The sequence below is a fragment of the Malus sylvestris genome, chromosome 2 (assembly GCF_916048215.2).
Source record: "Malus sylvestris chromosome 2, drMalSylv7.2, whole genome shotgun sequence".
NCBI lineage: Eukaryota > Viridiplantae > Streptophyta > Magnoliopsida > Rosales > Rosaceae > Malus > Malus sylvestris.
The window spans coordinates 6,550,193-6,577,883 of NC_062261.1; the positions used below are offsets into that span (position 1 = coordinate 6,550,193).

Here is a 27,691-nt window from a genome sequence, read left to right on the forward strand (position 1 = left end):
ATGATAGAATTTTTAAAATGAAACTTTAAGGATTGTCAAACATTGATTTGAACAAAATATAAGAGTTTCTTCAATATTTAACAGATATGTCATAAATATCGACGGTACATGTCAATTTTAGCATAGACTTAAAAAAAATTCCGATATGAGATGAAGTTTAGACTTCACCCTCCATTTCCTTATCTTTCTCCAATTTTTTGAATATTTTTATGAAAATATCAATTGTATTGAAGAAATTTTAAACTCTGTCTCTAACTTACAAAGTAGATAATATAACAGTACCATATTATAGTATTGAGTGACAAGTGAGTTCAATTGTTTAATTTAGCAAAGTGATTAATTTTTTATTTTAATAAAAAATTTAACAAAATTTATCGCTTGATTAAAAATTAAAAAAAAAGAAAAAAAAGTTCTTGCATCGCATTAACCCACCTTCCTCTATTTATTTATTTTTTCTTTCTACTGTTCCCTAATTATTTAATACTTTCCCATTTAAAAAATATTATCTTTTTTTCTTTACCAGCGGCGTTGCTCTCTCTGTCTGGTACACACGGCGCGGACCGCGCATTTCCTCGGTAGACATTTTAGGGAGTTGGTGAGGTGTAAATGCTTACACCGTTTACAGGGATGTGGAGGACACGTGGCGCAATGGGTTTTCTTACTCATTTTCTTCTTAATATTTTGTCGGTTATTTTTATTTTAAATTTATTTTTCTAACTTATAAAAAAGCATAAATTGAGCATGGATGTTTAGGCATGATTAGGGCGACAAAATTGTCCCCTTGCTACTCATGTTGTAGGGGATGCGGACCACATGCCACGTCAGTTATAAGCTTAGGTCGAAGTTCAAACTGGATGACCAACATGACTACATCATTGCTAGCGTGACACTGTGGGGTGGGGAATTATGAATTTTATCTGTTCTAAGCTTTTAAACATCATATAATTGTACCTACCAAACCCTAGCAAAGAAGTGGAGAAAACAAAAGGTGTGCAAAAAAAAAGGCAAATTATTAGGGTTTGTGCATTTGAGGAATATAGATGAGTGATGTTAGTTTTACGACGTGTTAAGAGTTCGATTTCTTCATAATGTGATAAAGTACTTTGATTTTGAAATGGTGGTTTAATGAATTAGGATCTCTGACATGTCAAACATCTTGTTTCTGTGCAATGCAACCAAAGAATGACATATAGAATTGATGGGCAACGTTGGTATGTGCGTTAAAGAGTAGATTAATAAGAATAGGTTAGCTGAAATGTGGGAAAACTCTTATAGTATCTCCAAAGGATATGTCAAATCTTAAGTGAAATGACATGCAATTAAATTTGAAAGAAATAAAAAGCTTCAACCAATATATTAATTATACGTAGATTGGCATAAAAACTTTTGGCATAAGATTGTTTGAAGTATACAAGACAAACTCAAACCACCATGATAAATTATAGCTCCTAATAGTAAGGAATGGTTGAATTATGAAAAGGATATTTCTTCATTAGCCAAAATCCAAAAGATTTGGCCTTTCTTTTCATTTCCCTTTCACAAATTGTAAATGCATAATCATGGACATTTTCAATAATATCTTCATATCATGTTTTTGTGCAAGTCTTGGATCCCCATCTTAATTGACATTGATCTCCAATTGAATTTGTATAGATCTTCAATTCAATATGTACAAGAATTGTTTTGATACATACAAACAATATTCTACACAATCTATACCGAAGGGAAGGGGAAAAGATCTAAACCAGAAATACAGTAACTTGAGGATAAAAACCCTAACTACCATAGCAATCTCCCACTTAGATCTATATAGATTTCAATTCAATATGTAAGGATTTTTTTATGTATGTATTTATGAATATTGAACATGTATGTGTATAGATCGATGAAAGAGTTGTGGGTGTATTTTTATGACTTTTCATTGCCATTGGTGGCACAAATCAAACCAAACGAGTCTCAAATCTTTTGTCAATGCAACAATTGGAAGTATCTAGTTGATGAGAAATTTTTTAGTGTGTTAAAAACACGGTCTAATACATTAAGTATTATAACGCAAGTGGTTGATTTTTTTCTTCTTTCAAGTTTCCAGCCTCTTGTGTTATAACCGTTGATAACTTGATGTACCGAGACGTGTTTTTGACACACTGAAAAATCTCTCATAATGAATGGATGAATTGGATAAAATACCAATGTTGTATTACTCTTATATTACATGATGATAAGGATATTTTGTTGAGTATTGATGAAAAAAGTCATTGCTTACACGGCCTATCGTTCTAAAGACTTGGACCGCAATGCATCAATTAAATCTCAAATGTTTAATACCTTATCTTCCATCCCATAGCTAACAACACTTAACATGTAAAGATGAAGTAAATAGAGTAGAGCATGGTTTGGTTTTAGGATTGGAAAAGATGAATATCATTCCTTTATTGGTGCTAGCGACTAGTGCATTATGTCTGTTTTTTGGATGAACAACTTATATGATATGAATTAACTGTCAACGTAATATTTTGTGTCAGTGATACAACGCATTTAAAGAAACTTTCATATATAGTTGCATTATTAATACAAAATGTCATAATAATGATGTACATGTATTATATAAGTCCTTATTCGTGTCATGAGTATATGATCAGCTCTAATCTATTGAAACATGGATTTTCAATTCAATTTTTATAGATCAAAATTGAACCAAATCGACAAATTGGGCCTAATTCAATCACATTACAAACCCAAATCAAAATCCAGCCCATTTCCGACCACAACATCGTCATCACAAACAGAAAACAGAGTCCAGTCAACTCGACGGTCAAACACGTCTTAAGTAACAGAGTTCGGATACTCGCCGTATCTTTTTTTTGTAAGATTTAAAAAATTCGTGAATTATGTTCGTTTATCGTGTATCGTGCGATTAAAATTTATTTTAAATATTTTGATTTAAAAATAAATATAAATAGTACATGATAAAAATTAATCGCATGTACGATGAACGAACACGATTAACAGATTTTAGAGTCGGATCCTGTGGCAAGTAACATTCCAAGTTCGGAAACTAACGGCATGGGAAATACATTAATTCCCACGTGAATTTCATTGCCATTTGGAAATGCCCAATGATTCTCTCCGTCGTGGGTCCCGCCAACGATGACCGTCCACCACCACAATTAAAACCCACTAACGAGGAGCAGCATCAGCAACCAGAAAGTCCACCATCATCATCCCAACGGCAGCGCTTCAGGATCCGCGAGTCTACTGCCGTCGGATCACAGGCAGCCCCAGCTTATAAAGCTCCCTCCTTTTCTTCTACTTTGTATTGACTTCATTGCTCGTCCTTAGATTTCAACCCCGCGATCTGAGATCGGCAAAAATGGCGGACGCTACGTCGCAGGGAGGGCACACCACTCTCTTTTCTCCGTACAAGATGGGGAAGTTCAATCTCTCTCACAGGTCAGTCCTTCCCCTTTTGATGATACAATACTTCGCTGATGCATCAAGTTTGGTGCTCCCTTCTTAGGACAGTTCGCAGTTGGTCGAATTTGGCGGGTTCCGATTTCTTCCGAAATCCGGGAGCGTATATTTGTCATTTGGTTTTTTAGTTTGGGGGTGTTTTGACGGATTCGTCCTTTTTGGCAGGGTGGTGCTGGCGCCGATGACGAGGTGCCGGGCGTTGAACGGAGTGCCGCAGCCGGCACTGGCCGAGTACTACGCTCAAAGGTCAACCGCCGGTGGCTTTCTAATCAGTGAAGGCACTATCATCTCCGACACTGGGGCCGGGTAATTTTGTAGTTTCCGATTGTTTCTCATTGGTTTTTTAGTAATTATAGGGTGGCATTGGTTAGAGGGCCCACTTTGTGCATCTGCGTTCATTGGTCTGTGTTGAAGTACTCTGCTCCATAATGTTGACTTTGACTTCAAAACGAGTACCGGAAGCAAAACTTGGATTTGGATTCCATCTGTATTCACTTTTTTTTTTTTTTGGAGATTGTAGAGATCTTTATATTTTAATAATTTATTAAGTATCGCACGATTAGAAATTATTTATTTTTTATTTAAAATTAAACATAAATAATATCTGACGATTTACATTTTAAAAATTTTCTGTAAATTTTTTTTCTCCAAATGATGTGCTTTATTGCAGGACCGTCTCTGAGATTTCGGGACTGTGCAAAATTTATAAAATGGCCAATTTTAAAGATAGTTTTTTATTTTATATTTTTTAAAGTAGAACAATATATTGGTACTAGAAAGTAAGAACTTAAATCAAAACAAACTTTAGGACTCATTGATTGTAAGTTTAGAAATATCATTAAATAATAAATAAAAAGAGTTACAAACATAACATTTACTAAATAATCAAAAGCAGTTCAATCTTACCCAACCAAATGGTCGTACCCAGTGCACAAGGCTCCCGCTTTACGCAGGGTCTGGGAGAGGTGAATGTCGGCTAGCCTTACCCCCATTTATGGAGAGGCTGCTCCCAAGTCTCGAACCCGAGACCTACCGCTCATGGGCGAAGGCACTTGCCATCGCACCAAGTGCGACCTCTCAATCTTACCCAACCAAATAAAGAAAAAAAAACTTCAATCTTACTCAACCAAGTAAAAATATCATTATTACACATAAATATAAGATACCAAAAGTTTTTGGGGGCCATGTACTGAATTGTTAATGCGGAAGCAGATTTCCACATGTTCCTGGGATTTACAACGACGAACAAGTGGAGGCATGGAAGAAGGTGGTGGACGCGGTTCACGCCAAAGGCGCCATTATTTTCTGTCAACTCTGGCACGTTGGCCGATCATCTCATGAAGGTAAATTACACATTCAATCAATTGTTACAATAGAGTTTGGTTTAAGGTTTCGAGCACTGAACTGATTACTTTTACTTTTAATTTGAATTGATTTAGTTTATCAACCTGCTGGGGGAGCACCAATATCGTCAACCAACAATCCTGTTTCAAGGAGGTGGAGAATTCTGTTGCCGGATGGCTCTTATGGCTTTTACCCTAAGCCTCGAGCACTCGAAACCAATGAAATTTCTCAAGTTGTTGAGCAATATCGCCAGGCTGCCTTGAATGCCATTCGTGCAGGTCTGTTTCTATGTCCATTTTCGTTTCGATGTTTCATTTTTTGTATAGCTCTGAGTCTTATTGTGATCCATTTTCATGTTGTTCAGGTTTTGATGGAATTGAGATTCATGGGGCACATGGCTATCTCATTGACCAATTCTTGAAAGACGGGATCAATGATCGAACAGATGAGTATGGTGGATCGCTTGAAAACCGGTGCAAATTCTTGATTCAGATTGTTCAAGCAGTGGTTGGAGCAATAGGTGCTGATAGAGTTGGGGTCAGAATGTCACCAGCTATTGATCACATGGATGCTGTTGACTCTAATCCACTTATTCTAGGTCTGGCAGTGATCGAAAGGCTCAATAAGCTCCAACAAAACTGGGGCACAAAACTGACCTATCTTCATGTGACTCAGCCTCGCTACGCAGCCTATGGTCAAGCGGAAGCTGGAAAACCTGGTAGCGATGAAGAGGAAGCTGTGTTTATGAGGACTTTGAGGAAAACTTATCACGGTACATTTCTTGCTAGCGGAGGGTTCACTAGAGAGCTTGGAATGCAAGCTGTGGCTTCTGGGGATGCTGATTTGGTGTCCTACGGTCGCCTTTTTATTTCAAACCCTGATTTGGTTCTGAGATTTAAGCTTAATGCACCCTTGACCAAGTATAACAGGAAGACTTTCTACACACAAGATCCTGTTGTTGGGTACACTGACTACCCTTTCCTGAACAAATCGAACGGGAAAGAGGAACCGCTCTCCCGTCTTTGATTTTAATGTTTTGGAAGTTTTACTTGTACCATTTGGATATTGAATTATCTGGTTCAAATAATTTAGGGTTACCATTTGATATTGAGTGATCTGGTTCAAATAATATAAGGTTATGTGGTTTTTTACATGATTTTGAGATGATTTTGCTTTTGTTTATGATTGCTTCTGACAAGGCTAAAAAGTACGAGAAATTGCTCTTTTGACTAATTTTTTCCAAAAACTGAAAAGCGCTTCTAGGTCGTGGAAGCACTTTGTGATGTGCTTCTTCAAGAAGCAATTCCAAGTGCTTTTAATAAAAATTTGTACGTGCTCCTTTAGCAGAAGTTGTTCTTTCATGATCAATTCTGAACAAGCTAATTGGTTAATGTTTTATAGACTTGAGAGCTTGAAAATACAAGATGAAATGGAGTAGAAAGCTCACAGAAAAACTCGGATATGTGACTTTATTAATGCATGTATATTAGATTTTGTTGAATTATTAAAATACAGGATACACAGGTTTCTTGTTGGGATAAAATATTCCGAAGTTTTGCTCCTCTTCGCTGGGTTTCTGATTCTCATTAAACATTGCAAAGACGAAGCCTTCTATGTAAGCACCGGGTCTTTTCGGCGTTCCTACGTTCGAGGTTATATGTCTTACGAAATTTCTAACATACGTCCCAGCAAGTTCTGTATCAGTGAAATCTCCGTTCCCAGCAGATGGCCAACCACTCTCGGACACCACCACGGCTACATCAGGTCCCCCGGATTTCTCTATTGCTGAGAAAAAAGCATCAACTGTGGCATCAAATAGGTTGTAATAGCTCAAGTTCCCATCTTGTAACCAGGGTTTTGTTGCCGTAAATTGAGCGTAGTCTAAGGGAATATCGGAAGCTTTTGACGCATAGGCAAAGTAAGGATACACGTTGATCATAAGGGGCGACCCTTGATAATTCAAAAAGGGACAAATGGAAGCCATGATACCGGCTGCCTCTCCGCTGAACTGACCGGCTGAAGGTGGATGTGAAACTCCCAAGGCAGTCGCTGGCAAAACAGTGGTCACCTTTAGGCTTTGGTAGTGGTATTCGTCGATGGTGTGCTGTAGATACTGCATTACTTGCCAAACATAGCTGCCTAATTCCCCGGGTATAACCTCGTTTCCGACGGCAATGTAGTTGAATTCAATGTCATCTATGTAGGGCTGTACATTGACAGCAAACCATTGATCCACAGCTTCTTGACTTTCCGACAAACTGGCTAAGTCTTCGTTAGGAATGCCTAGCACTATGGAGATTCCTTGCCCCATCAGCGCTTTGAGTACCTCCGGATTAGGATTGAACAGCCTCATCTTGTTAATATGGTTGTCTTTGAAGAGCTGAACCACATCTTCGTGAGAAGGGAGGTTATCCCCCAACGTCCCATAGTTAACACCGATGTCAAATGTCATCTTAGCTTCCACAATTTCTATGTTGTGGTTGTAAATGGTTGCTAGGAATGATAGAATGAACGCAATCCATTGCGAAACTGCCATCACTTTCTGATCACTACTGAGTGCCTTATAATATAAAACCTGCATAAAATGTACATAATAAACTGATGAGAGACGGAACAGAAAGCTAAACTGTGGAGCTAGCTAGCAGTTTAAATATATATAAACTCACTTATAGGTTGTATATAGACATTTATACATGAATTGGTTGCTTCATTAAAAAGTTTTATCAAGGATTTCAAATGGTAGAATCAACAGAATAACAGTAATACCCTCAAAACTGAAAATTGTACTCTACTATTACACTACGGCCAGTTGATCGTATCTTTCAACAACAACAACAACAACAATAAAGCCTTTTCCCACTAAGTGGGGTCGGCTATTGATCATATCTTTCGAAGGAAAAAATAAGGTATGAATAAGGAATTGCATGCTGATACATACTACCTCAAGGAACACTGAGCAGATTAGCGGCGTGCTGTGTTTCTTCCGGAAGGATTGGATTAACTGAAGGCTGATCCAGATGATGAAAATGGAGTCTCTGGAAAGTGTCCATTCCTCTCTTTATATATATATATATGTTTAAATGTTCTGCAACAAGTACAGATTCAACTAATTGGAGATAAGAACACAATTTTCGGGGAAAAATGGTGAATTAGGAAGTCCACAAATTAGCTAAGATGTTACAACAAACGGATAACAGAACTCCACAAATTTTCACGAAACCTTACCATTTGCTTTGGTTTCTTTGATTCGTTGAATCCCCATCACCACTCGTCATGTTCGTCACAGATTTTCATTTATTTGACTTTTGTTTCCTTGTTTGGTTAATTGCTTACTTCTTTAGTTTTACCCATTTAATTGTATTATTTGACTTTCAAAGTTACCTTTCTTAGTATGATTGCGGGAAACAAATGAGTCCATTTTGCTCACACATGTGTGGCCTTGTTCCCTTCTAAGTTAAATTATGTCATGTGTCTAAAAACTAATTTTGGGAAGTCATTCCCGATAAAAGGAGAGATTATTGAATTAATTTCGAGGATAATTACTTAAGTAATTGAGCTCGTTTGGATGTGCTTTTAAAATAAGTGAAAGTGCTTTTGATGAAAATGTTTTTAGAACCAATCCTTAGTAAAAATGAAAGTAAATTCTGAAAAAGCACTTAAAGTGCTTCTTGGAAGAAAGTGCTTATTGGAAGAAGCACATAACTGGTGTTTCTTACAGAAAGCATTTCAAGTGCTTTTGGAACTCAAAAACATTAATTTCTGTAAAGGCACTGCCCTGATTTAGAGTGTAATAGTTGTTGGAAATTATATATTATAATATGAAATATTGTAATATATAAGTTTAATAATTGAATGAAAAATAGTGTTAACCAATTTCTTAGAAAGGTTATGTTGTTAGGTGTATTCCCTTGATAAGTGATGTATACTTATAAATGAAAAGTTACATCTCTTTAATAAGTAGAAATTGGAATTAGAGTTAATTTTTACTCTTGAGAAATAGGGTTTCCCCACTTTGTTTCTCAAATGATTCGTATGTCAAATTCTGAATCGTGTCCTCAGAGTACGAAATATATAAAGTTCGCTAGAGTCCAAAGATTGAAGTGCTTTGACTTCGGATTATAGACTGTTGAATCCTAGGAGATGGACACCTACCGAACTACAAGCACAAGAGTAGGGGCGAAATTCTATTTTTAGAACATTGCATTTATACAAGCATCATATGTCAGTTTTTCTAACTCTATCTCTAGTTGTTTATATTAATCTTGTATGCTATATATGTTGTTAATTTCCTTTATTATTATTATTATCATTGGAATTCTTGTGTTATTTTCATATTTTATAATATTGCTCCAACAATCCAAAGATAGAAATTTCTTTATGCAATAATTAGAAAAATATGGATTTAAGAAATAATTATATTGAGAAAGTAGGAAATAATGATTTGAATATATGTTATTGAAACTGCCATTTAAAATTTAGATTTTGAAATGCATGCATATTGCTGTGAAGATATTGTTCTTGAATTTCATTAAGAAATAAATTGGCAGTTTGTTAAGGGATTGTTTATTTAATATTTTTTCCATATAACGTTATTGTTGTTGGTTCAATACTCTAAAAATTAGACACTGAGAATGGCAATCAATTCTTATGTATTGTGATTGGTTTTGCCAATTCTAAATCTCGCCAACCGTTGTGCCTGTTAAATGGTTTCTCAACAATGTTGTTATGGAGTGATTCCTCTAAGAGAATCAAATTGATATGCAGTATTACGAATCCCATTATTTAACATGGAAGATGGTGGCTTCATGATCCAGACAAATCTTGTCTTGATAGGGAAGATGCAAACCACTGCATATGTTTTAACGAAGCCATATCTGGGCTTGATATATATCAGGCTGATGCTCGGTTGGTGTTTAAACTTATCAAACAAAATTTCTTGAAAAAGGCATTCGGTGCTTTTAACCAACACAATCAGTTATGATTGGTGAGGTTCGTGGTGGGCTGAAACTAGACATGATTTTCTATTTGAATGGATTTATCTGTTCAAATAACAAACAGATGCCAAACAAGATGCAAAGGTCTCCAAGTTTTCTCAAACGGTACAAACACAAGGATAAGGAAACGAATTGGTGAACCATTCGGTCACTGGTTACGGATAGAGATAACATGGTCACTAATTTGGTTCTTTTCAGACTATAACCATATCGGTTATAGTGTTAGTGCCATTTGGGATATAGCTTCTGGTTTTGTGAAAGAAACGGTTATAACGATTTTCATCATGTGGTTAATTGCTACAATTAATATGAGATCCGTTTAAAGGTCATGTTCAATATATGTCTCCTTTATGAGAAGAAAGGCGTCGGTTAAGGCCGAGTGAACGCCAAAATGGTGTACTGGATTCATACCAGTTTATGAAATGGATCTTTTTCCTAGAAAGGAGATGTGTTATCGAAGTAGAAAAGTTTGGTATTGAAATATATCAAATGCCTTTGACTTTTCTACCAAAGAGGACGTAATGGTTACTTGATTCTAATTTGAAATGACCATGAATTTGAGGAAATATCATGAATGTGCAGTTTGAAAAGAGCTGTGAAAACACGTTCAGAAAACCACACAAGAAGGTGCTGAAGTGATAATTTTTACAAGTCGTTGCAACTCTTTGCAAAATTGTGTTATTAGTCTATACAGAAGCAGTTTCAGACTAATAATTGGCACTAGACACTAGTGTTGCCAGTAATTACTAATTAGAGTGGTGTTAGAATTGCAAAGAAAGTGAGACTAATACAAGCACTAGCAAAAGAAGACGATCAATTTTATGATAAGTATCATAAAAGGAATCTTGCGGTGCCCATGTTAGTCATGGATGAAACCAAAGGAAATTCCTTTGAGAGGAATTATACATTGGAAGTGTGGGGGTCTTTGGAAAAGGAAAAGACTAGACACTCAATGTGAGAGGAATAATACATTGGAAGTGTGGGGGTCTTTGGGAAAAGAAAAGACTAGACACTAAAATGTGGGATATTTGGAAAAATGTATCATACTTGATGATGTTTATTAAGTAAGCATATGAATGATAATGCATGTATTATGATGGCTTGTCAAATAAGGCAAAGAACAATGTCTAAATTAGGAAGAGTAATTTGCATTTAAAAGAGATAATAAGCAATATCTCTTATTATGGATAACTTGTTTAAGGTATGGCAAAGTTAGAGACCTTCTTACAAATACCTTAAATGTGGGGGAGTTTACCCAAGTGCTTAGTGTTAGCAAATTACTTAGTAATTAAGTCCTAACATAATTTTGAGGACTTGACATTTCAAACAATGTCAAACAACTACTCTCGTATGAAATATAATTTCATAAGATGGATTGTGCACACCATTAAAGATAGTCAACCTAGTAGTGGATCCAATTATTAATGGACTGACTAGAGACTAAGTTGATCATTGAGGGGAATGAGGCTAAAGCCAACATAACTAATGAATTAGCCGGACGGAAACCTAACTTAGTTCATTGAAGATCCCATGATCTAAGTTCAATAGGCAAACTAGTTGGGCATGTTTCAAAGAAGTTAATACACCATGTACCTCATTCCTATGATGGAAGAAGTGTGTTGTCTGCAAAAGTTTTAGGGTGTATATTTATACTTAATGACAGTGATATCTTATAAATAAGAGGAATAGAGTAGACTATTCTTAATCAGTGGTCACTTATGTGAAAGTAGAAATGAGTCGCTTCTATGAGAATGAGATGACTAAATTCTCTAAAGCTCTCATGAATCCGGGATTTGTTCAGTACCAAAATGAACACAACCGTATGAACCGTAATATATTAGGATAAGTGATGTGTGTTACTTATTGTCTTGGTTTACCACTGCGGTGAACAGTTCAAGATCTTCTACATCCATCGTGTCACCAAGTAAATCCAATAAGTATTACTAGGGTAGGTTCAAGTCCAAAAGACACCCCTCTCGATGCATCTCTTGTCTGCCTGTACTCTCAAATTCTTCCTAATTTTTTATTCATGTAGGGGATTGTTGAAAATTATATATTATAATATGAAATATTGTAATATATAATTTTAATAATTGAATGAAAAATAGTGTTAACCAATTTCTTAGAAAGGTTATGTTGTTTAGGTGTATTCCCCTGATAAGTGATGTATACTTATAAATGAAAAGTTACATCTCTTTAATAAGTAGAAATTGGATTCTATATAAACCCATGAAACCATTGGTATTAAATATAGAAGATTAGAGTTAATTTTTACTCTTGAGAAATAGGGTTTCCCCACTTTGTTTCTCAAATGATTCGTGTGTCAAATTCCGAGTTGTGTCTTAAGAGTACGAAATATATAAAGTTCGCTAAAGTCCGAAGATTGAAGTGCTTTAACTTCGGATTATAGATTGTTGAAATTTGGGAAATGGACGCCTACCGAACTACAAGCACAAGAGTAGGGGCAAAATTTTATCTTTAGAACATTGCATTTATGCAAGCCTCAATCTCCAAGTATGTCAGTTTTTCTAACTTTATCTCTAGTTGTTTATATTAATCTTGTATACTATATATGTTGTTAATTTCCTTTATTATTATTATCATTATAATTGTTGTGTTATTTTCATATTTTCTAATATTGCTCTAACAATTGTATATCTTTTTCTTTGATTGTTTAAAAAAATAACGAAAACACACTCATTTTCGAACATCCACATCCAGTGATGTTCTCCATGAAACCATGTTATTATTGCTCGAATCCATGATTTTAATAAAATACAGGATGAAATTAAGTCGAAAACTAAAAGACAACTCAGATGTGTAACCTTATTGATGAATGCATGAAAGGTTGATTACATAACAAATTGATATGTTGAATCATTAAAATACAGTGTAAACAGGTTTCATGGTAGGATAAAACAGTCCGAAGTTTTGCTCCACACCAGCGGGTTTCTGATTCTCGTTGAACAGGGCAAAGATAAAGCCTTCGATGTAATGACCAGGTCGTTTAGGTGTCCCTTTCAGGGAGGTTACGTGTTTCATGAAATTCCGGTTATATGTACCAGCAAGCTCCGGACTAGTGAAAATTCCGTTCCCGGCAGAAGGCCAGCCACTCTCCGTTACCGCCACCTCGACACCAGCTCCCCCGACTCTCTCCATTGCTGAGATAAAAGCATCAACGGTGGCATCAAACAGGTTGTAATAGCTCAAGTTCCCGTCTTGTACGGGTGTTGATGAATTAAATAGAGCATATTGCAAGGGAGTTTTGGTAGGGTTTGATGCATAGGCAAAGTAAGGATACACATTGATCAAAAGTGGCGATCCTCGAAAAAGTAAAAACCCACAAATGGAACTCATGACACCGCTCGACTGTCCGTTGAATTCACCCTTTGAAGGTGGAAATGAAGTTTTTAAGGCAGTCCCTGGTAAAACAGTGGAGATTTTAATACCACGGTAGCTCCTTTCGTCGAGGATGTTTTGTAGATACTGCATTACTTGCCAAACGGAGTTTCCTAAGGGACCGGGAATAACCTCGTTGCCAACGGTGATGAAGTAGATGTTAACGTCATTTAGGTAGGGCTCTATATTGTTATCAAACCAGTTGTTCACAGCACCTTGGTTTTCTGCCAAAGCGTTTAAGTTTTCATTAGGAACGCCTACCATGACATCGATGTCTTGCCCCCTCAGTGCCCAGAGTACATCTGGATCAGGATTGAACAGCCTTACCTTGCCAATACCATACGCTTTGAAGAGGTTAACCACTTCTCTAGGTTTAGGCAGGTCATCCCCTAACAATCCATAGTTAACACCAATGTCAACCGAATAACCATCCACAACACCTTGAATCGCTGCTAGAAACGACAGAATGAGCGCAATCCATTGCAAAATTGCCATCGCCTTCTGATAACCCATCGAGTGCCTGTTATATATGTAAACCTTCATAAGTGTACATAATAAACTAATGAGAGATGGGACAGAAAGCAAAAACTGTGGAGCTAGCATCCTGTCCAAAAGGACCGAAATAGTATAATACGAAACTATATATAGCTTAAACGGAGGACAACCTTCTATATACATACAAACTCTCTTAGAAAGCATATACGTATAATATACATACATATACATCCATACATAAATTTGTTGCACTCTTTATGTGATTACTTTCATTGTAATCAAAATATTGATCCTCTCAAATTTCTTGCACTCCTTCCATACAAATTTTTAGATTGTGCACATGAATTTCTTCAGGAAACAGTTCTATCAAGAATATCCATCCAATGGTAAAATCATCAAAATAACAACCCTCAAGTACAGATCGTATCCTACGAAAAAAAAAAATTATGAAATAAGGAATAGCAGGTTGATACTACCTCAAGATACACTGAGCGCAGTGGTTTTTCTACGGGAAGGATTGGATTGCCTGATCCAGATGATGAAAGCCTAGTCTGTCTACCTTATCTAATTTGAGTCTCTGGTAGGTGTCCATTCCTCTGTGTATATATATATATATATATATATATACACACACTAACAATTAGTGCTCTACAATTACAGATTCAACTGATTCGAGATAAGATGGTGATTTTTTGGAAAAAGATGGTAAATTTGGAATTGGACAAATTAGCTAAGAATATAATTTTTTTTTTTTATATTTGAATTGGTGATGAGGATACATGCTATTGACTGCTCTAACAATTTCTAATTTGAGTCTCTGGTAGGTGTCCATTCCTCTGTATATATATATATATATACACACACACACTAACAATTAGTGCTCTACAATTAAAGATTCAACTGATTCGAGATAAGATGGTGATTTTTTGGAAAAAAGATGGTAAATTTGGAATTGGACAAATTAGCTAAGAATATAATTTTTTTTTATTTTTTATATTTGAATTGGTGATGAGGATACATGCTATTGACTGCTCTAACAATTTGGGCTTAATGAATTTTTTTTTTGTTCATTTTAAAGTTTATAACTCTGTCTGTGTAAGTTTATCTTACATTGCTGGTCCCAAGCTTGGATAAAGGAGGAGGGGGAGGGCGTCAGGTAGTCGACAACCGGCACTCCTAGTTTACGTCGAATCCTTATGAAAATGAATCCAGAACGAAATCGCGCTAAAGCTAGGGCATCACCCGTAAGTGGCGCGCTGTGTGGCCCGAGCACAGTGATAAGTGAGCAAGGGTCGCTGTATCTCCATCGGCACCCGGATGCAGTGTTAAATGAGCAAGGGGGCCATAGAAACTTCTTTTCGAACGACTCCACTCAAAGTTGTTTGGGAGCATATGCTCTTAACAACTTTACACATGACACACAAAAGAAGTACTTTGATCCTATTAGACGGGGGAGGTTGAAAAAGCTAGGACAGAAGGGTAAAGTTCAAGAGAGTAGAATTTGTTTAGGAACGTGGAATATAGGAACCCTAACGGGAAAATCTATGGAAGTAGTGGAAGTTATGGTGAGGAGAAGGATAAATATTATGTGCCTACAAGAAACTAAGTGGGTTGGTCTTAAGGCAAAGGATCTAGAAAACTCAGGGTTTAAACTTTGGTATTCGGGCACAAATAGAACGAGAAACGGTGTTGGCATCATCGTGGACAAGACCTTGCCACAAGATGTTGTAGATGTCAAGAGGGTAGGAGATAGAATCATGACAATCAACATTGTAATAGGACAAGAACTCATCAATGTGATTAGTGCGTACGCACCTCAAGTAGGGTTGGATACGAGTTCGAAGGAGAAATTTTTGGAAGACCTTGGAGACTTGGTGCAATGAATTGCTTAGACGGAGAAGTTATTTATATGAGGAGATTTAAATGGACACGTGGGCAAGGAGACATGCAACTATGGAGGTTTTCATGGTGGCCATGGTTTTGGGGAGAGAAACAAGGATGGGGAAGCTATCTTGGATTTTGCAATGGCATATGATATCTTCTTAGCTCACACCTTCTTTAAGAAGAGAGAAGAACATGTGATCACCTACAAGAGTGGGTCGTCAAAAACACAAATAGATTTTCTTCTAATGAGGAAAGGGGATCGTATAACTTGTAAGGATTGCAAAGTTATACCGGGAGAGAGCTTGGCTAATCAATATCGCTTGTTGGTGATGGATGTACATATAAAAAAAGTGAGAAAAAAGAACAAGACTTGGAAGTGCCCAAGGACTAGATGGTGGAATCTAAAAGGAGAAAAACAAGCCATTTTCAAAGAGAAAGTAATCACCCAGTGTGTGTGGGATAGAGAGGGGGAAGCTAGCCAAAGGTGGGATTCCATGGCTAGTTGTATCCGAAAAGTAGCAAAAGAGGTATTATGAGAGTCTAAGGGCTTTGCTCCACATCAAAAGGAATCTTGGTGGTGGAATGAGGAGGTACAAATAAAGGGCTAAGAAGGAATGTTGTAAAGCCTTATACAAGGATAGGACCGATGAAAATGGTGAAAGGTATGGAAGAGCGAAGCAAGAGGCGAAGAAAGCTGTGAGATAAGCTAAGTTAGTGGCTTATGACGATATGTATAAGCGCCTAGATACCAAAGAAGAGAGTTGGATATCTATAAACTAGCTAGAGCAAGGGAAAAGAAGACAAAGGACCTAAACCAAGTGAGGTGCATCAAGGATGAGGATGGAAATGTTCTTGCTACAGAGAACGCGATCAAAGACAGATAGAGAGGTTATTTTCATAATCTTTTCAATGAAGGACATGAAATGAGTACTTCTTTAGGAGAGTTGAGTAACTCAAAAGAGTGTAGAAACTACTTTTTTTATCGTCGAATCAGGAAGGAAGAAGTGGTTGTAGCTTTGAAGAAGATGAAGCATAGAAAAGTAATGGGCCCAGATGATATACCGATCGAAGTGTGGAAAGTCTTGGGAGAGACATGTATAGCATGGCTCACTGACCTTTTCAATAGGATTTTGAAAACAAAGAAGATGCCAAATGAGTGGCGAAAGAGCACTTTGGTGCTTATCTACAAGAATAAGGGCGATGTACAAAATTGCATGAACTATAGGGGTATTAAGCTAATGAGTCATACAATGAAGCTCTAGGAGAGAGTCATTGAGCATAGATTGAGGCAAGAGACACGAGTTTCGGACAACCAATTCGGGTTCATGCCAGGACGCTCAACCATGAAGGCAATCTATCTCTTATGAAGATTGATGGAAAGATATAGAGAGGGGAAAAAGGATTTACACATGGTCTTTATAGATTTGGAAAAAACGTATGATAGGGTTCCAAGAGACATTCTTTGGAGGATTTTGGAGAAGAAATGAGTACGAGTATCATATATCCAAGTTATAAAGGATATGTATGAAGGACCAAAGACTGCTGTAAGAACTCATGAAGGACAAACCGAAAGCTTCCCCATAACTGTAGGATTACATCAAGGCTCATCCTTAAGTCCTTACCTTTTTACGTTGGTAATGGATGAGTTAACATGACATATTCAAGATGATATTCCTTGGTGTATGCTTTTCGCAGATGATATAGTATTGATAGATGAAACTCAGGAAGGGGTAAATGTGAAGCTTAACCTTTGGAGAGAAGTGTTGGAATCTAAAGGTCTTCGCCTAAGCCGATCAAAGACAAAATATATGGAGTGTAAGTTCAGTGCAAATGGAGGCCAAAATGAGTTAGGGGTGAGGATCGGAGATCAGGAAATACCAAAGAGCGACTGCTTTCACTACCTAGGATCTATCTTGCAAAAGAACGGAGAATTAGATGGAGATCTCAACCATAGAATACAAGCTGGATGGATGAAGTGGAAGAGTGCATCCGGCGTGTTGTGTGACTGCCGTATGCCATTGAAGCTCAAGGGAAAATTTTATAGGACGGCAATAAGGTCGGCGATGCTGTATGGCACAAAATGTTAGGCGGTGAAACATCAACACATACACAAAATGAGTGTAGCAGAGATGAGGATGCTTCGTTGGATGTGTGGGCACACGAGAAAGGATAAGATTAGGAATGAGGATATCCGAGGTAAAGTAGGAGTAGCCGAAATTGTAGGAAAGCTGAGAGAAAATCGGTTACGGTGGTTTGGACATGTGCAAATAAGGCCTACTGACGCTTCGGTTAGAAGATGCGACTATGTGATAGAGGTTTAGGGCCGAAGGGGTAGATGAAGACCTAGGAAAACTTTGGAAGAGACTCTAAGAAAAGACTTGGAGTACTTGGATCTAACGGAGGACATGACACAGGACCGAGCATAATGGCGTTCTAAGATTCATATAGCCGACCATACTCAGTGACTTGGATTTTTCAAGTCTCCAACTGAGAAGTTTTCTTCACTCGAGAAATTAAGGGAACACTACCTCAACCTACATGCTTCACTCACAAAGCTTCAACATACAAGCTTCAACAAAAGAAAAATTCAAAGAACTTAGTGAAGAAGGCTTTGGTGTATTTAACACAATACGTTGAAATGAAGCAAAGCTTATTTATTGATATCTCCGATAAGTTACAAATATGTACATATACATGAGTCAAAATAAACAAACAAGAGGGGGACTTCACAAAGGTTGCTTAGGAGAAGTCTCAGCAGTCGGTGGAACCCCAGAAAGAGAAGGCACCAGAGGGTGATCACTCGGAGCCTCAGTACTGGACATAACCCTATAAGGAAGAGGCATCAGAGGCTGATCATTTAGAGCTTCATTACGCGGTACAACCCTAGAAGACGAAGGCAATAAATGCGTTTGGAACAAACCCACAAACCTCTGATGATCAAGTAAAATCTGACCATCAGATTCCTTCACCTGGTCAAGCTTCCTCTTCATGTTTGTAGCATAGTCATGTGCGAGCCTGTGCAACTGTTTATTCTCATGCTTGAGCCCTCTAATCTCCTGCTTAAGACTCATCACTTCAGCCGCCAATGATTCAACTTGGCGGGTTTGAGCAAATAGGCGTTGGGCCATATTCGACACAGAACATGCACATTGAACACTGAGAGCCAGAGAATCCTTAACATCCAACTCATCAGACCGTTTGGAAAGAAGTCTGTTATCTTTAGGAGTGAGAATGTTCCTGGCCACCACCGCAGCGGTCATATCATTCTTTATCACGGAATCTCCAACGGTAAGAGGACCAGTAGGGGATAAGAAGGATGGGCGCCATATGTTGTCTAGAGAAGGCGCGGCTGCCTCTTCACCAAGGTTCAAGTCAAAACGACAGTCGGAAGGGCCAAACATTTTCAAAGGTGTTGAAGAGAGAAGAGATCGAACAAATCAAGATCTTAGAAGTGCAAGAAGGGAGCTTCTACTGGTGGAGATTCAAGTGTGCTTTGGAACTTAATGCCAGCCTTTATAAAAATCTGCACTCGACGGAGCTTCAGAAATCGAAGAGGCGCCTGCTCAGAATTCGAAAAGGCGTTTGCTTTCTCAAAAGCTGGGCTGCTAAGAGACCACGAGGGACAATCTCAGAGATCGAAGAGGCGTTTGCTTTCTCAAAAGCTGGGCTGCTCAAAGACCACGATGGCCGATCTAAAAAATCGAAGAGGCGCTTGCTTTCTCAAAAGCTGGGCTGCTCAGAGACCACGAGGGCCGATCTCAGAAATCGAAGAGGCACCTGCTTTCTCAGCCTTGTCAGCACCTATCACATGCACACTCAGCTTTGCGGAAATTACGGGTAATCTGTCGAAGATTTCTGGTGAAGTAGAAAGCACATGAATCTTACTGTTCAATCATCCACTTTCCACACGCAACATCAACTCATGGGTACCACAGATAACTTTGCCAAAGGTCTATGACAAAGTTTAGATACGTGAAGCTTGCAGCTCCCACTACATCGCTATGACCAAGAAGGGTAAAAAAATAGCAAAGAAACAACACTACAAAGTTTAGACACATAAATTTTGAAGGTTTAGCTACCATATTATTATCCACAAGAGTAAAGGAACAACATCACTGCTGGATAATTGGAAAGTCCTTGTGTGTCAACCTCTGTGCTCCGTGGTAAGGTAGACTAGCAAAAATGCCCAACCTTTACTCATATTCTAGAAAACACTCCCAACAAGATTGCTTGCTCCAAATTCGAAGAGGCACCGCCCTCCGAATCTCGAAAGCCAGACTCCCAACAGGATTACTTTCTCGAAAATTGAAGAGACACTGCTCTCCAAATTTCAAGAGCCAGACTCCCAGCATGATTGCTTTCTAAAAAATCGAAGAGGCACCGTTCTCTGAATCTCGAGAGCCAGATCCCCGACAGGATCGCTTGTTCGTAAACCAAAGAGGCATCGCTTTCTCAACTTTGAGAGCCAGATCTCATTGGATAAAGCTTGTCTGTAATCTTCACACGCAACATCAGCTTTCCAGATACCACAGACCACTTTTTCAAAGTGCTCTGACAGAGTTAAAACACGTGACGCTGGCAGTTCCCACTAAAGTGCTATGACCAAGAAGGGTAAAAGAATAGCATTACTACTTATTGTTAGGGAGACTCCTATATATGTCGAACTCCATCCTCAACGGACAGGCAGACCTGCAAAAATGCTCAACCCTTCCTCATATCTGAGAGGGCACTCCCAACGAAGCCTTTCGAAATACTCAGCTTTCTTTCCCCCCGATAATACCTCTGCAAACAAGCTACACTAGAGCAAGAATATCTCATATCATCAGGGTTAAAAGCAAGAGTATCCCATATCATGCTTTTTCCCTGTATTTTCCTTTGGCCTTGTCCTTACCTGCAAGACAAGGAGAAAGAGAGCAATCAGTCAGCACTTGGAATCAAGCTTCTAGTCAGGAACTGACTGCCTGGAACCCCTTACCTGATTACTTACCTCGCATTGCTCTGGAGTACTCATCTTCAACATCTTATGCTTCTAGAGAAGATACCACATTTGCCTGAGGAACAGATAGGGCAAGTGAGAAGGATACAAGGAAGCATGTGGAGACAAGCGTAACAGAATACGTGCCGATACTTTCACTACTTTGTCGACAGCAAAAGTATCCCATATCAGCAGGGTCGAACGTACTCTAGATTTGATGGACTTGTTTTGACCCTCAAATTCTTCAGTCAGCCTTATACTCTGGAGGAAACCAGAAAACCCTCAAGTCCAGTTCAAGAATAAGCCTGTGGAAAGTTACTTCTTCAAAAGCAAAAGTATCTCATATCATATCTTTTCCTTTTCTTCTCTTTATCCTTCATGTTGCCTGCAAGATAAGGAGAATGAGAACAATCAACAATCAGCAGGAACTTGAAATCAAACTTTTGATCTGGGACTGATTGCTTGGAGCTCTGATTGTTTACCTTGTATGTCACCTCTTTCAGCAGATCCCCTAGCTTGGCGACTTGTGGGACTCTTACTACATGGTTTGTATCACGCTTGACCACGCCTGAAACTACAAGTAAGCTTCAAGTGAAATTGATACATTACCTTATGCATCTCCACCAGTTAAAGATACCACCCCTGGACGGAGGAAGAATACTTCCAGAGAAGATGCCACATCTACCTATGAGACAGATAAGGCAAGTGAAGACGATACCACACTTTGGTACTTAGAAGTTTCGTGATTACTCAGCGGCTTGGATCTTGCAAGTCACAAAGCGACACGTGTCGACATCATAAGCCAATCATAGCGCGACACGTGTCAACATCGGAAGCCAATCACAACACGACACGTGTCAATGTCAGAACAATGCTAGAAACTCTCTTATATAAAAGGAGATCATTCTCCCAAAATATTTCCTAATGCCATTTGTACTAAATCATTCACTTGTACCCACTAAAGGAGATCTTGAACTTATGTACTTGTGTAAACCCTTCACAATTAATGAGAACTTCTCTACTTCGTGGACATAGCCAATCTGGGTGAACCACGTACATCTTGTGTTTGCTCTCCTGTCTCTATCCTTTTACATACTTATCCACACTAATGACTGGAACAATCTAGCGAAGGTCACAAACTTAATACTTTCTGTTGTACCAAAGTCCTCACTGATTTTGTGCATCAACAATCCTTAAGTCCTTACCTTTTTGCATTGGTAATGGATGAGTTAACATGACATATTCAAGATGTTGTTCCTCGGTGTATGCTTTACGCAGACGATATAGGGTTGATAGATGAAACTCAGGAAGGGGTAAATGCGAAGCTTAACCTTTGGAGAAAAGTGTTAGAATCTAAAGGTCTTCGCCTAAGCCGATCAAAAACAGAATATATGGAATACAAGCGGGATGAATGAAGTGGAAGAGTGCATCCGACGTGTTGTGTGACCGTCGTATGCCACTGAAGCTCAATGAAAAATTTTATAGGACGGCAATAAGGTTGGCGATGCTGTATGGCACAGAATGTTGGACGGTGAAGCATCAACACGTACACAAAATGGGTGTAGCGGAGATGAGGATGCTTCGTTGGAGGTGTGGGCTCACGAGAAAGGATAAGATTAGGAATGAGTGGGTTGGACATGTGCAAAGAAGGCCTACTGACGCTCCAGTTCGAAGATGTGACTACGGGACAGAGGTTCAGGGCCGAAGGGGTAGAGGAAGACCTAGGAAAACTTTGGAAGAGACCCTAAGAAAAGACTTAGAGTACTTGGATCTAACGGAGGACATGACACAAAACCGAGCGCAATGGCGTTCTAGGATTCACATAGCCGACCCCACTTAGTGGGAAAAGGCTTTGTTGTTGTTGTTGTTCATTTTAAAGTTTATAGAAGATTTTACTCTTTATAGCAAGTTTTCGTCATTTTATACTTTTTATTGACATTTTGACCAATATTTATCCATATTTCTCTTTTCGATGGGGAATTCTACTAAGGCTGTAAATTGATTTGAAACATTTCAAATTTGCACTAGGTTTGCAGATGGCGGTTTACAGCAGTGATGAAAAGCAATCCTATCCTGACAACTAAAATTTAACCCATTAACAATATCCGTTGTCAAAAAGAAAAAAGTTGTCCAGGTGAGTTTCTGCATTTTTCATTTCTATGTTTCATTTTCCCATAGCTCTGAGTCTTAATTTGATACATTTTCATGCTGTCACCAGCAATTGCTCGCATGGATGCTGTTGACTCTGATTCACTTATTCTAGGTCTGACAGTGATCGAAAGGTTCAATAAGCTTCAACTTAAAACTAACCTATCTAATAACAGAGATGTTGCCATCTGTCAGTTTATCATTTGTACACTTGTCACTTGTAGATTGATTGCTTAATATGTAATCTTAGTAGCTACATAAGAAGCTAAGATTGGAAAATGTATATATAGCTACTGTGCTTTGTTTTTCAGTCGGTTAATAATAAAGGTTTTTCCCGCTTTACAATTCTCTCTCTCTCTCTCACAATTCTCTATCAAATCTTCACTGCAAAAACCTAGATTTTCATATTGTTAATCTTCACGTGGCTCAAAACTGGTACATTTGTTGCTGGGTTCACAAGAGAGCATGGAATACAAGCTGTGGCTTCCCGGATGCTGATTCGGTGTCCTACGTATTGAGGAAATGAAATCTTTCTAAGAAAGAGATTAACGATCTTCAGTTTGAATTTTTTCTAAGAAAGAGACTGATATTATATCTCTCTGATCTTTTGTTTCTAAAGAAACTGTGGATGTAAAAAAATCACGTATATGTTGAAAGAGAATAGAACAAAGTTTGTGATCTCTAACTCAATGAATGAGCGAGTCTACTGATCTTTGATATTTATAACAGTACAAAGCTAATAGTAATCCGTGGAGGACAAAACTAATGTACAAGTGATAACATAATTACAATTCAAAGCAGATTAGAAATTGGACTCCTGATAGGACTATATCCAGTCGTGGAAGAAGACAGTAGTGGTTTATCATATGTGATAATCTAAGGCGTGATGTTTGAAAGTGTTAAAAAAGATCTAGGAAAGAGTAGACCCGAAAGTCTTAAATTATTTTTTTTGGAAATTACTAAAAAATAGTAGCCAATTATATATGAAGTGTTCTTACAGGTAAGCACACGTTCCATGAGTGAGCTGAAAATTTACAAAGGTTATTACCGGTAAGAACGCTTGTAAACTTTTAGATCTACTAATGAACGTGTTCTTACCTATAAGAACACGTGTAAATTTTCAGCTCTACTAATGAACGTGTTCTTACCGGTACGAACACGTTCATATATGACTAGCGTCCTGTTTTGTAATAATTTCTAAAACATTAATTTTAAGCCTTGGGATCTACTTTTTCCTATATTTTTTTTAAAAAAAATATTCCAAAATAATAAGCAAAGTGCTAGAAAAAAGCATGTCATAACAACCCTCACGAATTGTCGGCAGAATGTAGGGGATGATATGTCTTGACAAGCCATGACTTGTCTTGACACGCTAACCCTCCCATTGTGGCACGCCATAACAAGACTCGTGAATTGTTGACAGAATGCATGGCATGTCATTACATGCATTCTGCCTACAATTAACGACGCTTATCATGTCGGGACCAACATTGATGTTTTGGTGTGCCATGATGTAAGGGTAGTGTGTCATGTCCATGCATTTTTCTAACATGCACTAACCTTTGCATCATGGCATGCTAAAACATCGTTGTTGACATGCGATGACATGTCACATGTCTTGACAAGCCATGACTTGTCTCAACACATTAACCCTCCCATCGTTGCACGCCATAACAAGCCTCGTGAATTGTCGACATAATGCATGGTGTATCGGGGCCAACATCGATGTTTTGGCGTGCCACGATACGAAGGTTAGCTTGTCATGCCATGCATTTTTCTAACACTTTGACATGCTAACCCTCGCATCGTGGCATGCCAAAACATCACTGTTGGCATGCATTTTGTCGAAGTTTTGAGCGCTTGGCATGCGATGGGAATAGTGTTTCAAAAAACTCACCTCAAGGCGCGCCAAGGCGGCCTTGGAGGTGGGGGGCGGCTGCCATTTCGCCTTTGTTTTGTGGGAGTGGATGAAAAACTCGCCTAGCTTCGTCAAGGCGCACCTCAGGGGTTCGATTGGGTGTCGGCTTTGTTTAAAAGTTGATGAAACCTGGAAAAAAATCCAGTTGAAATATGTGTTTTTTCTTAGGTTACAGAGAGTTTGGAGAAACGAAGAAGATGCAAGCTTTTGTGGCTGATTTTTCTCTTTCCTAACAACTTTTATCAACATATTCTTATAGTATTCTTTTTTGTAAGTTTTTGTTTTTATATTATTTTATATATATTAAAAAACTAAAAGATAAGCACAAAGAATTTTTTTTAAGACTTTTTTTATGTAGACCTAAAAATTAATCTTGTTATATATTATTCTTTGTTTTTCTCTTTTAAGACTTGTTGGAGTGAAATTTCCTATGAGAAGAAATACCTCCACAGATTTGTTGACCGCAATCCTTACGTTCGCCGAATCCTTCGTTAGAGGTGTCCCCGAGTAGTCTTCCTATGTGGCTTGCTGGGCGGGGTACCTGCAAGAGATACTCTGACACTCAAGTCAGTCGATTGATTTTCTATTCTCTGGATTCTCTCGGGTTCTTATTACATACCTTGTTCTTTGGCTTCTCTCCTTATTTATAGGATTACATGCTTGAGGATCAAGTACCACGACCTGTCCTTCTCTCCCACTTCCTTAGTGGTCCTCCGTCATATGACTTGCATGCTTTGGGAACAAGTACCACGACCTATCTTCCTCTCCCACTTCTCCTCCGTAGTGGGGGTAGTTATCTAGGCACGTTCCCCTTGCGTCTGTAGGGGGTAGTTATCTAGACACGTTTCCCTTGCGTCTGTATATTTCTTGTGGGTTTTCCTCACAGTTTATCTTGCACAACACCTTCTCCTTGAATGATTGGTATTGGCCCAAGAGTCGAAACCAGATTTTATCCTCCCACAAGACTATATATATCTCATCAAGATATTATATATATATATATATATATATATATATATATATATATATATATATATATATATAAGTTTCGTGAGGCTTCGCGCCTAGGTAAGACTATCCATGAAACGCCTCGCCTACGCCTTCGCCTTTTAAAACATTGGATGAGAATGTTATGAGATTAGGATGCGGTGACATGCATTACCAAAAAGTGTCTTCAGGGCTTAATAGAGGGAAGCATTAACAAAATGATGCCGTGACATGCAGTACCAAAAAGTGTCTTCAGGGCTGAATAGAGGGACGCGTCAACAGGATGATTACGTCGATAAACAAAATCAGAAACTGTTCTCTGTTTTGAAACTCTACCACGTTTTGTGTATCATATCTTTGTTTTGTCAATCAATAAAATTAGAGCTCCTATCGTATACTGGTTTGTCAATCAATAAAATCAAAGCTCCTACAGTGTACTGTCGAAAGGCAAAGAGAGCTCGAATGAGTGTCATCAATGCTTCATTTAAATTTTAGTCACAGCTTATACAAATTTATATAATACCTGCAAAGTATGAGGTGCATCAAACCCAAAGTCAGTCGTGAAGCAGGGGCCTCTAGCAGAGCAAAGCAATTGGTACTTCTCACTTATTATCTGCAATGATCCATGATTGTTTGCACCTTGGCTAGAGAAAGATGCCTCTTCCGTTTCTGTAAAATCAACATCACTCCTAAAATTTCTGTACTCACTAGGAGAGCCCTGTAAGCTGCATAAAACGCTTGCAAATGAAATAAGTACAGAAGGTTAGACCTTAGAATAGGCCATGAATCAGTAAGAAACCAAAAAGATAATAACTGCCACGTGCCTGGAGGAAGAATCGGAGCTTTCGTATTGATAGAAACGCAGGAGAGGTAGGGCAGGATTTGGTGCCTTTCTACAGTTTGCTTGTTTGTAAAGAAATCGTCAACGTCGGCCTCACATACTTCTGTTGAATTGTGGCCAAGTGGCCATCACCTTTCCTAATAAACAAACCAAAAGAAAAAAAAAAAAGGAAAGGACAACATGATTATGTTTCCTTGTTTTGTGGCCTGTTTTGTGGCTTTTTTAAAGCCATAATTATTTGGTTTTCGGGTAGAAGAAAGGAGGAGAAGAATAGAGGGCTAATTTTTTCCTGAAGAGAGAAGTTAGAGCTACCGAGAGCAAGGAGAGTTGCAGAGAGCCCAAAAAGAAAGAAGAAGCTGCTGCTTTATTGGTTAGTAATCATCCACCAAAGTAGTTGTTGTTGTAATAGCTTTGAGCTATATGTATAGAGAAGAAATTATTCATTATATTTCTTCCTCTATTTGTTTCTTTGGTGTGTGAGAGCTATTGGGTGTATTGGGTTATTTGGGTTGTGAGATTGCCAACACTTTGTAAACTCCCATTTGGTTGATAGTGGATTATTGGGTGAACTCCTACTGCTCCGAGGACGTACTCCAGTTACACTGACTGTTGAGGAACCTCGTTAAAATCTTGGTGTCTTTAATATTTTGTTCTTGCATTTCATTTGATATATTTTCTGTGGGTTATCAAGAGTTGGTTCCATAAGGTTTTGGTGCTATCCTAGCACAACAATTGGTATCAGAGCACTGGTTGCTCTTGGGTACTGTCTAATTGCCAAAGATGTCAGACGGGCAAGATGAGAATCCTTTTGGAAGCAGCTCCGGGTTTGCAAGAACTACGGTGCAAAATGCAAAGTTCGAAGTGGAAAAGTTTGATGGCACAAACAACTTCGGGATGTGGCAATGTGAGGTCAAAGATGTGTTGGCTCAACAAGATCTACTTGCCGCTTTGGGAGAGAAGCCGGAAGCTATGTTGAAGCCGGAATGGGAGAAATTAAATTTGTGGGCTTGCTCTTCAATTCGGTTGTGCCTTGCAAAAACTCAGAAGTATTTTGTGATGCGGGAAACGGTAGCAAGTGTGTTGTGGCAAAAATTGGAAGACAAGTATATGACGAAGAGTGCAGAGAATCGGCTACACTTGAAGAAAAAGCTCTACCGCTTTCAATACAAAGAAGGTACAAAAATGATTAGACACCTTGATGCTTTTAATAAGTTGATTGCCGACTTGTTAAATTT

The 27,691-nt window shown here is 38.3% G+C and overlaps 3 protein-coding genes across 6 annotated transcripts in view; 1 reads left to right on the top strand and 2 right to left on the bottom strand.

The window, feature by feature from the left end:
- The first annotated feature begins 3,176 nt into the window (after positions 1 to 3,176).
- Positions 3,177 to 27,691, top strand: part of LOC126606713 (12-oxophytodienoate reductase 3-like) — a 35,879-nt gene continuing 11,364 nt past the window's right edge. The window contains exons 1-5 of one of the 3 annotated variants that reach the window (XM_050274116.1): positions 3,186 to 3,450; positions 3,637 to 3,777; positions 4,684 to 4,814; positions 4,911 to 5,093; positions 5,180 to 5,966. In XM_050274116.1, coding sequence (XP_050130073.1) covers positions 3,371 to 3,450; positions 3,637 to 3,777; positions 4,684 to 4,814; positions 4,911 to 5,093; positions 5,180 to 5,841 — 1,197 coding nt within the window. In that variant the 5' untranslated portion in view covers positions 3,186 to 3,370 and the 3' untranslated portion in view covers positions 5,842 to 5,966. Of the gene's footprint in view, positions 3,451 to 3,636; positions 3,778 to 4,683; positions 4,815 to 4,910; positions 5,094 to 5,179; positions 5,967 to 27,691 lie in introns of those variants that run through there. The other 2 variants (XM_050274108.1, XM_050274103.1) reach the window with 2 other exon arrangements.
- Positions 6,252 to 7,841, bottom strand: LOC126606759 (probable glucan endo-1,3-beta-glucosidase BG5). Its single transcript, XM_050274153.1, has 2 exons — positions 7,757 to 7,841; positions 6,252 to 7,390 (listed from the first exon to the last, which is right to left on the bottom strand). The coding sequence occupies exon 2, from the start codon at positions 7,349 to 7,351 to the stop codon at positions 6,320 to 6,322; it is 1,032 nt and encodes a 343-aa protein (XP_050130110.1). The 5' UTR covers positions 7,352 to 7,390; positions 7,757 to 7,841; the 3' UTR covers positions 6,252 to 6,319.
- LOC126606769 (probable glucan endo-1,3-beta-glucosidase BG4) overlaps positions 12,575 to 27,691 on the bottom strand; it is a 50,137-nt gene continuing 35,020 nt past the window's right edge. Inside the window, exons 1-2 of one of the 2 annotated variants that reach the window (XM_050274166.1) lie at positions 14,180 to 14,281; positions 12,575 to 13,728 (exon numbers count right to left, since the gene is read on the bottom strand). In XM_050274166.1, the coding sequence (XP_050130123.1) occupies positions 12,690 to 13,721 (1,032 nt within the window). In that variant the 5' untranslated portion in view covers positions 13,722 to 13,728; positions 14,180 to 14,281 and the 3' untranslated portion in view covers positions 12,575 to 12,689. Of the gene's footprint in view, positions 13,729 to 14,179; positions 14,282 to 27,691 lie in introns of those variants that run through there. The other variant, XM_050274161.1, reaches the window with a different exon arrangement.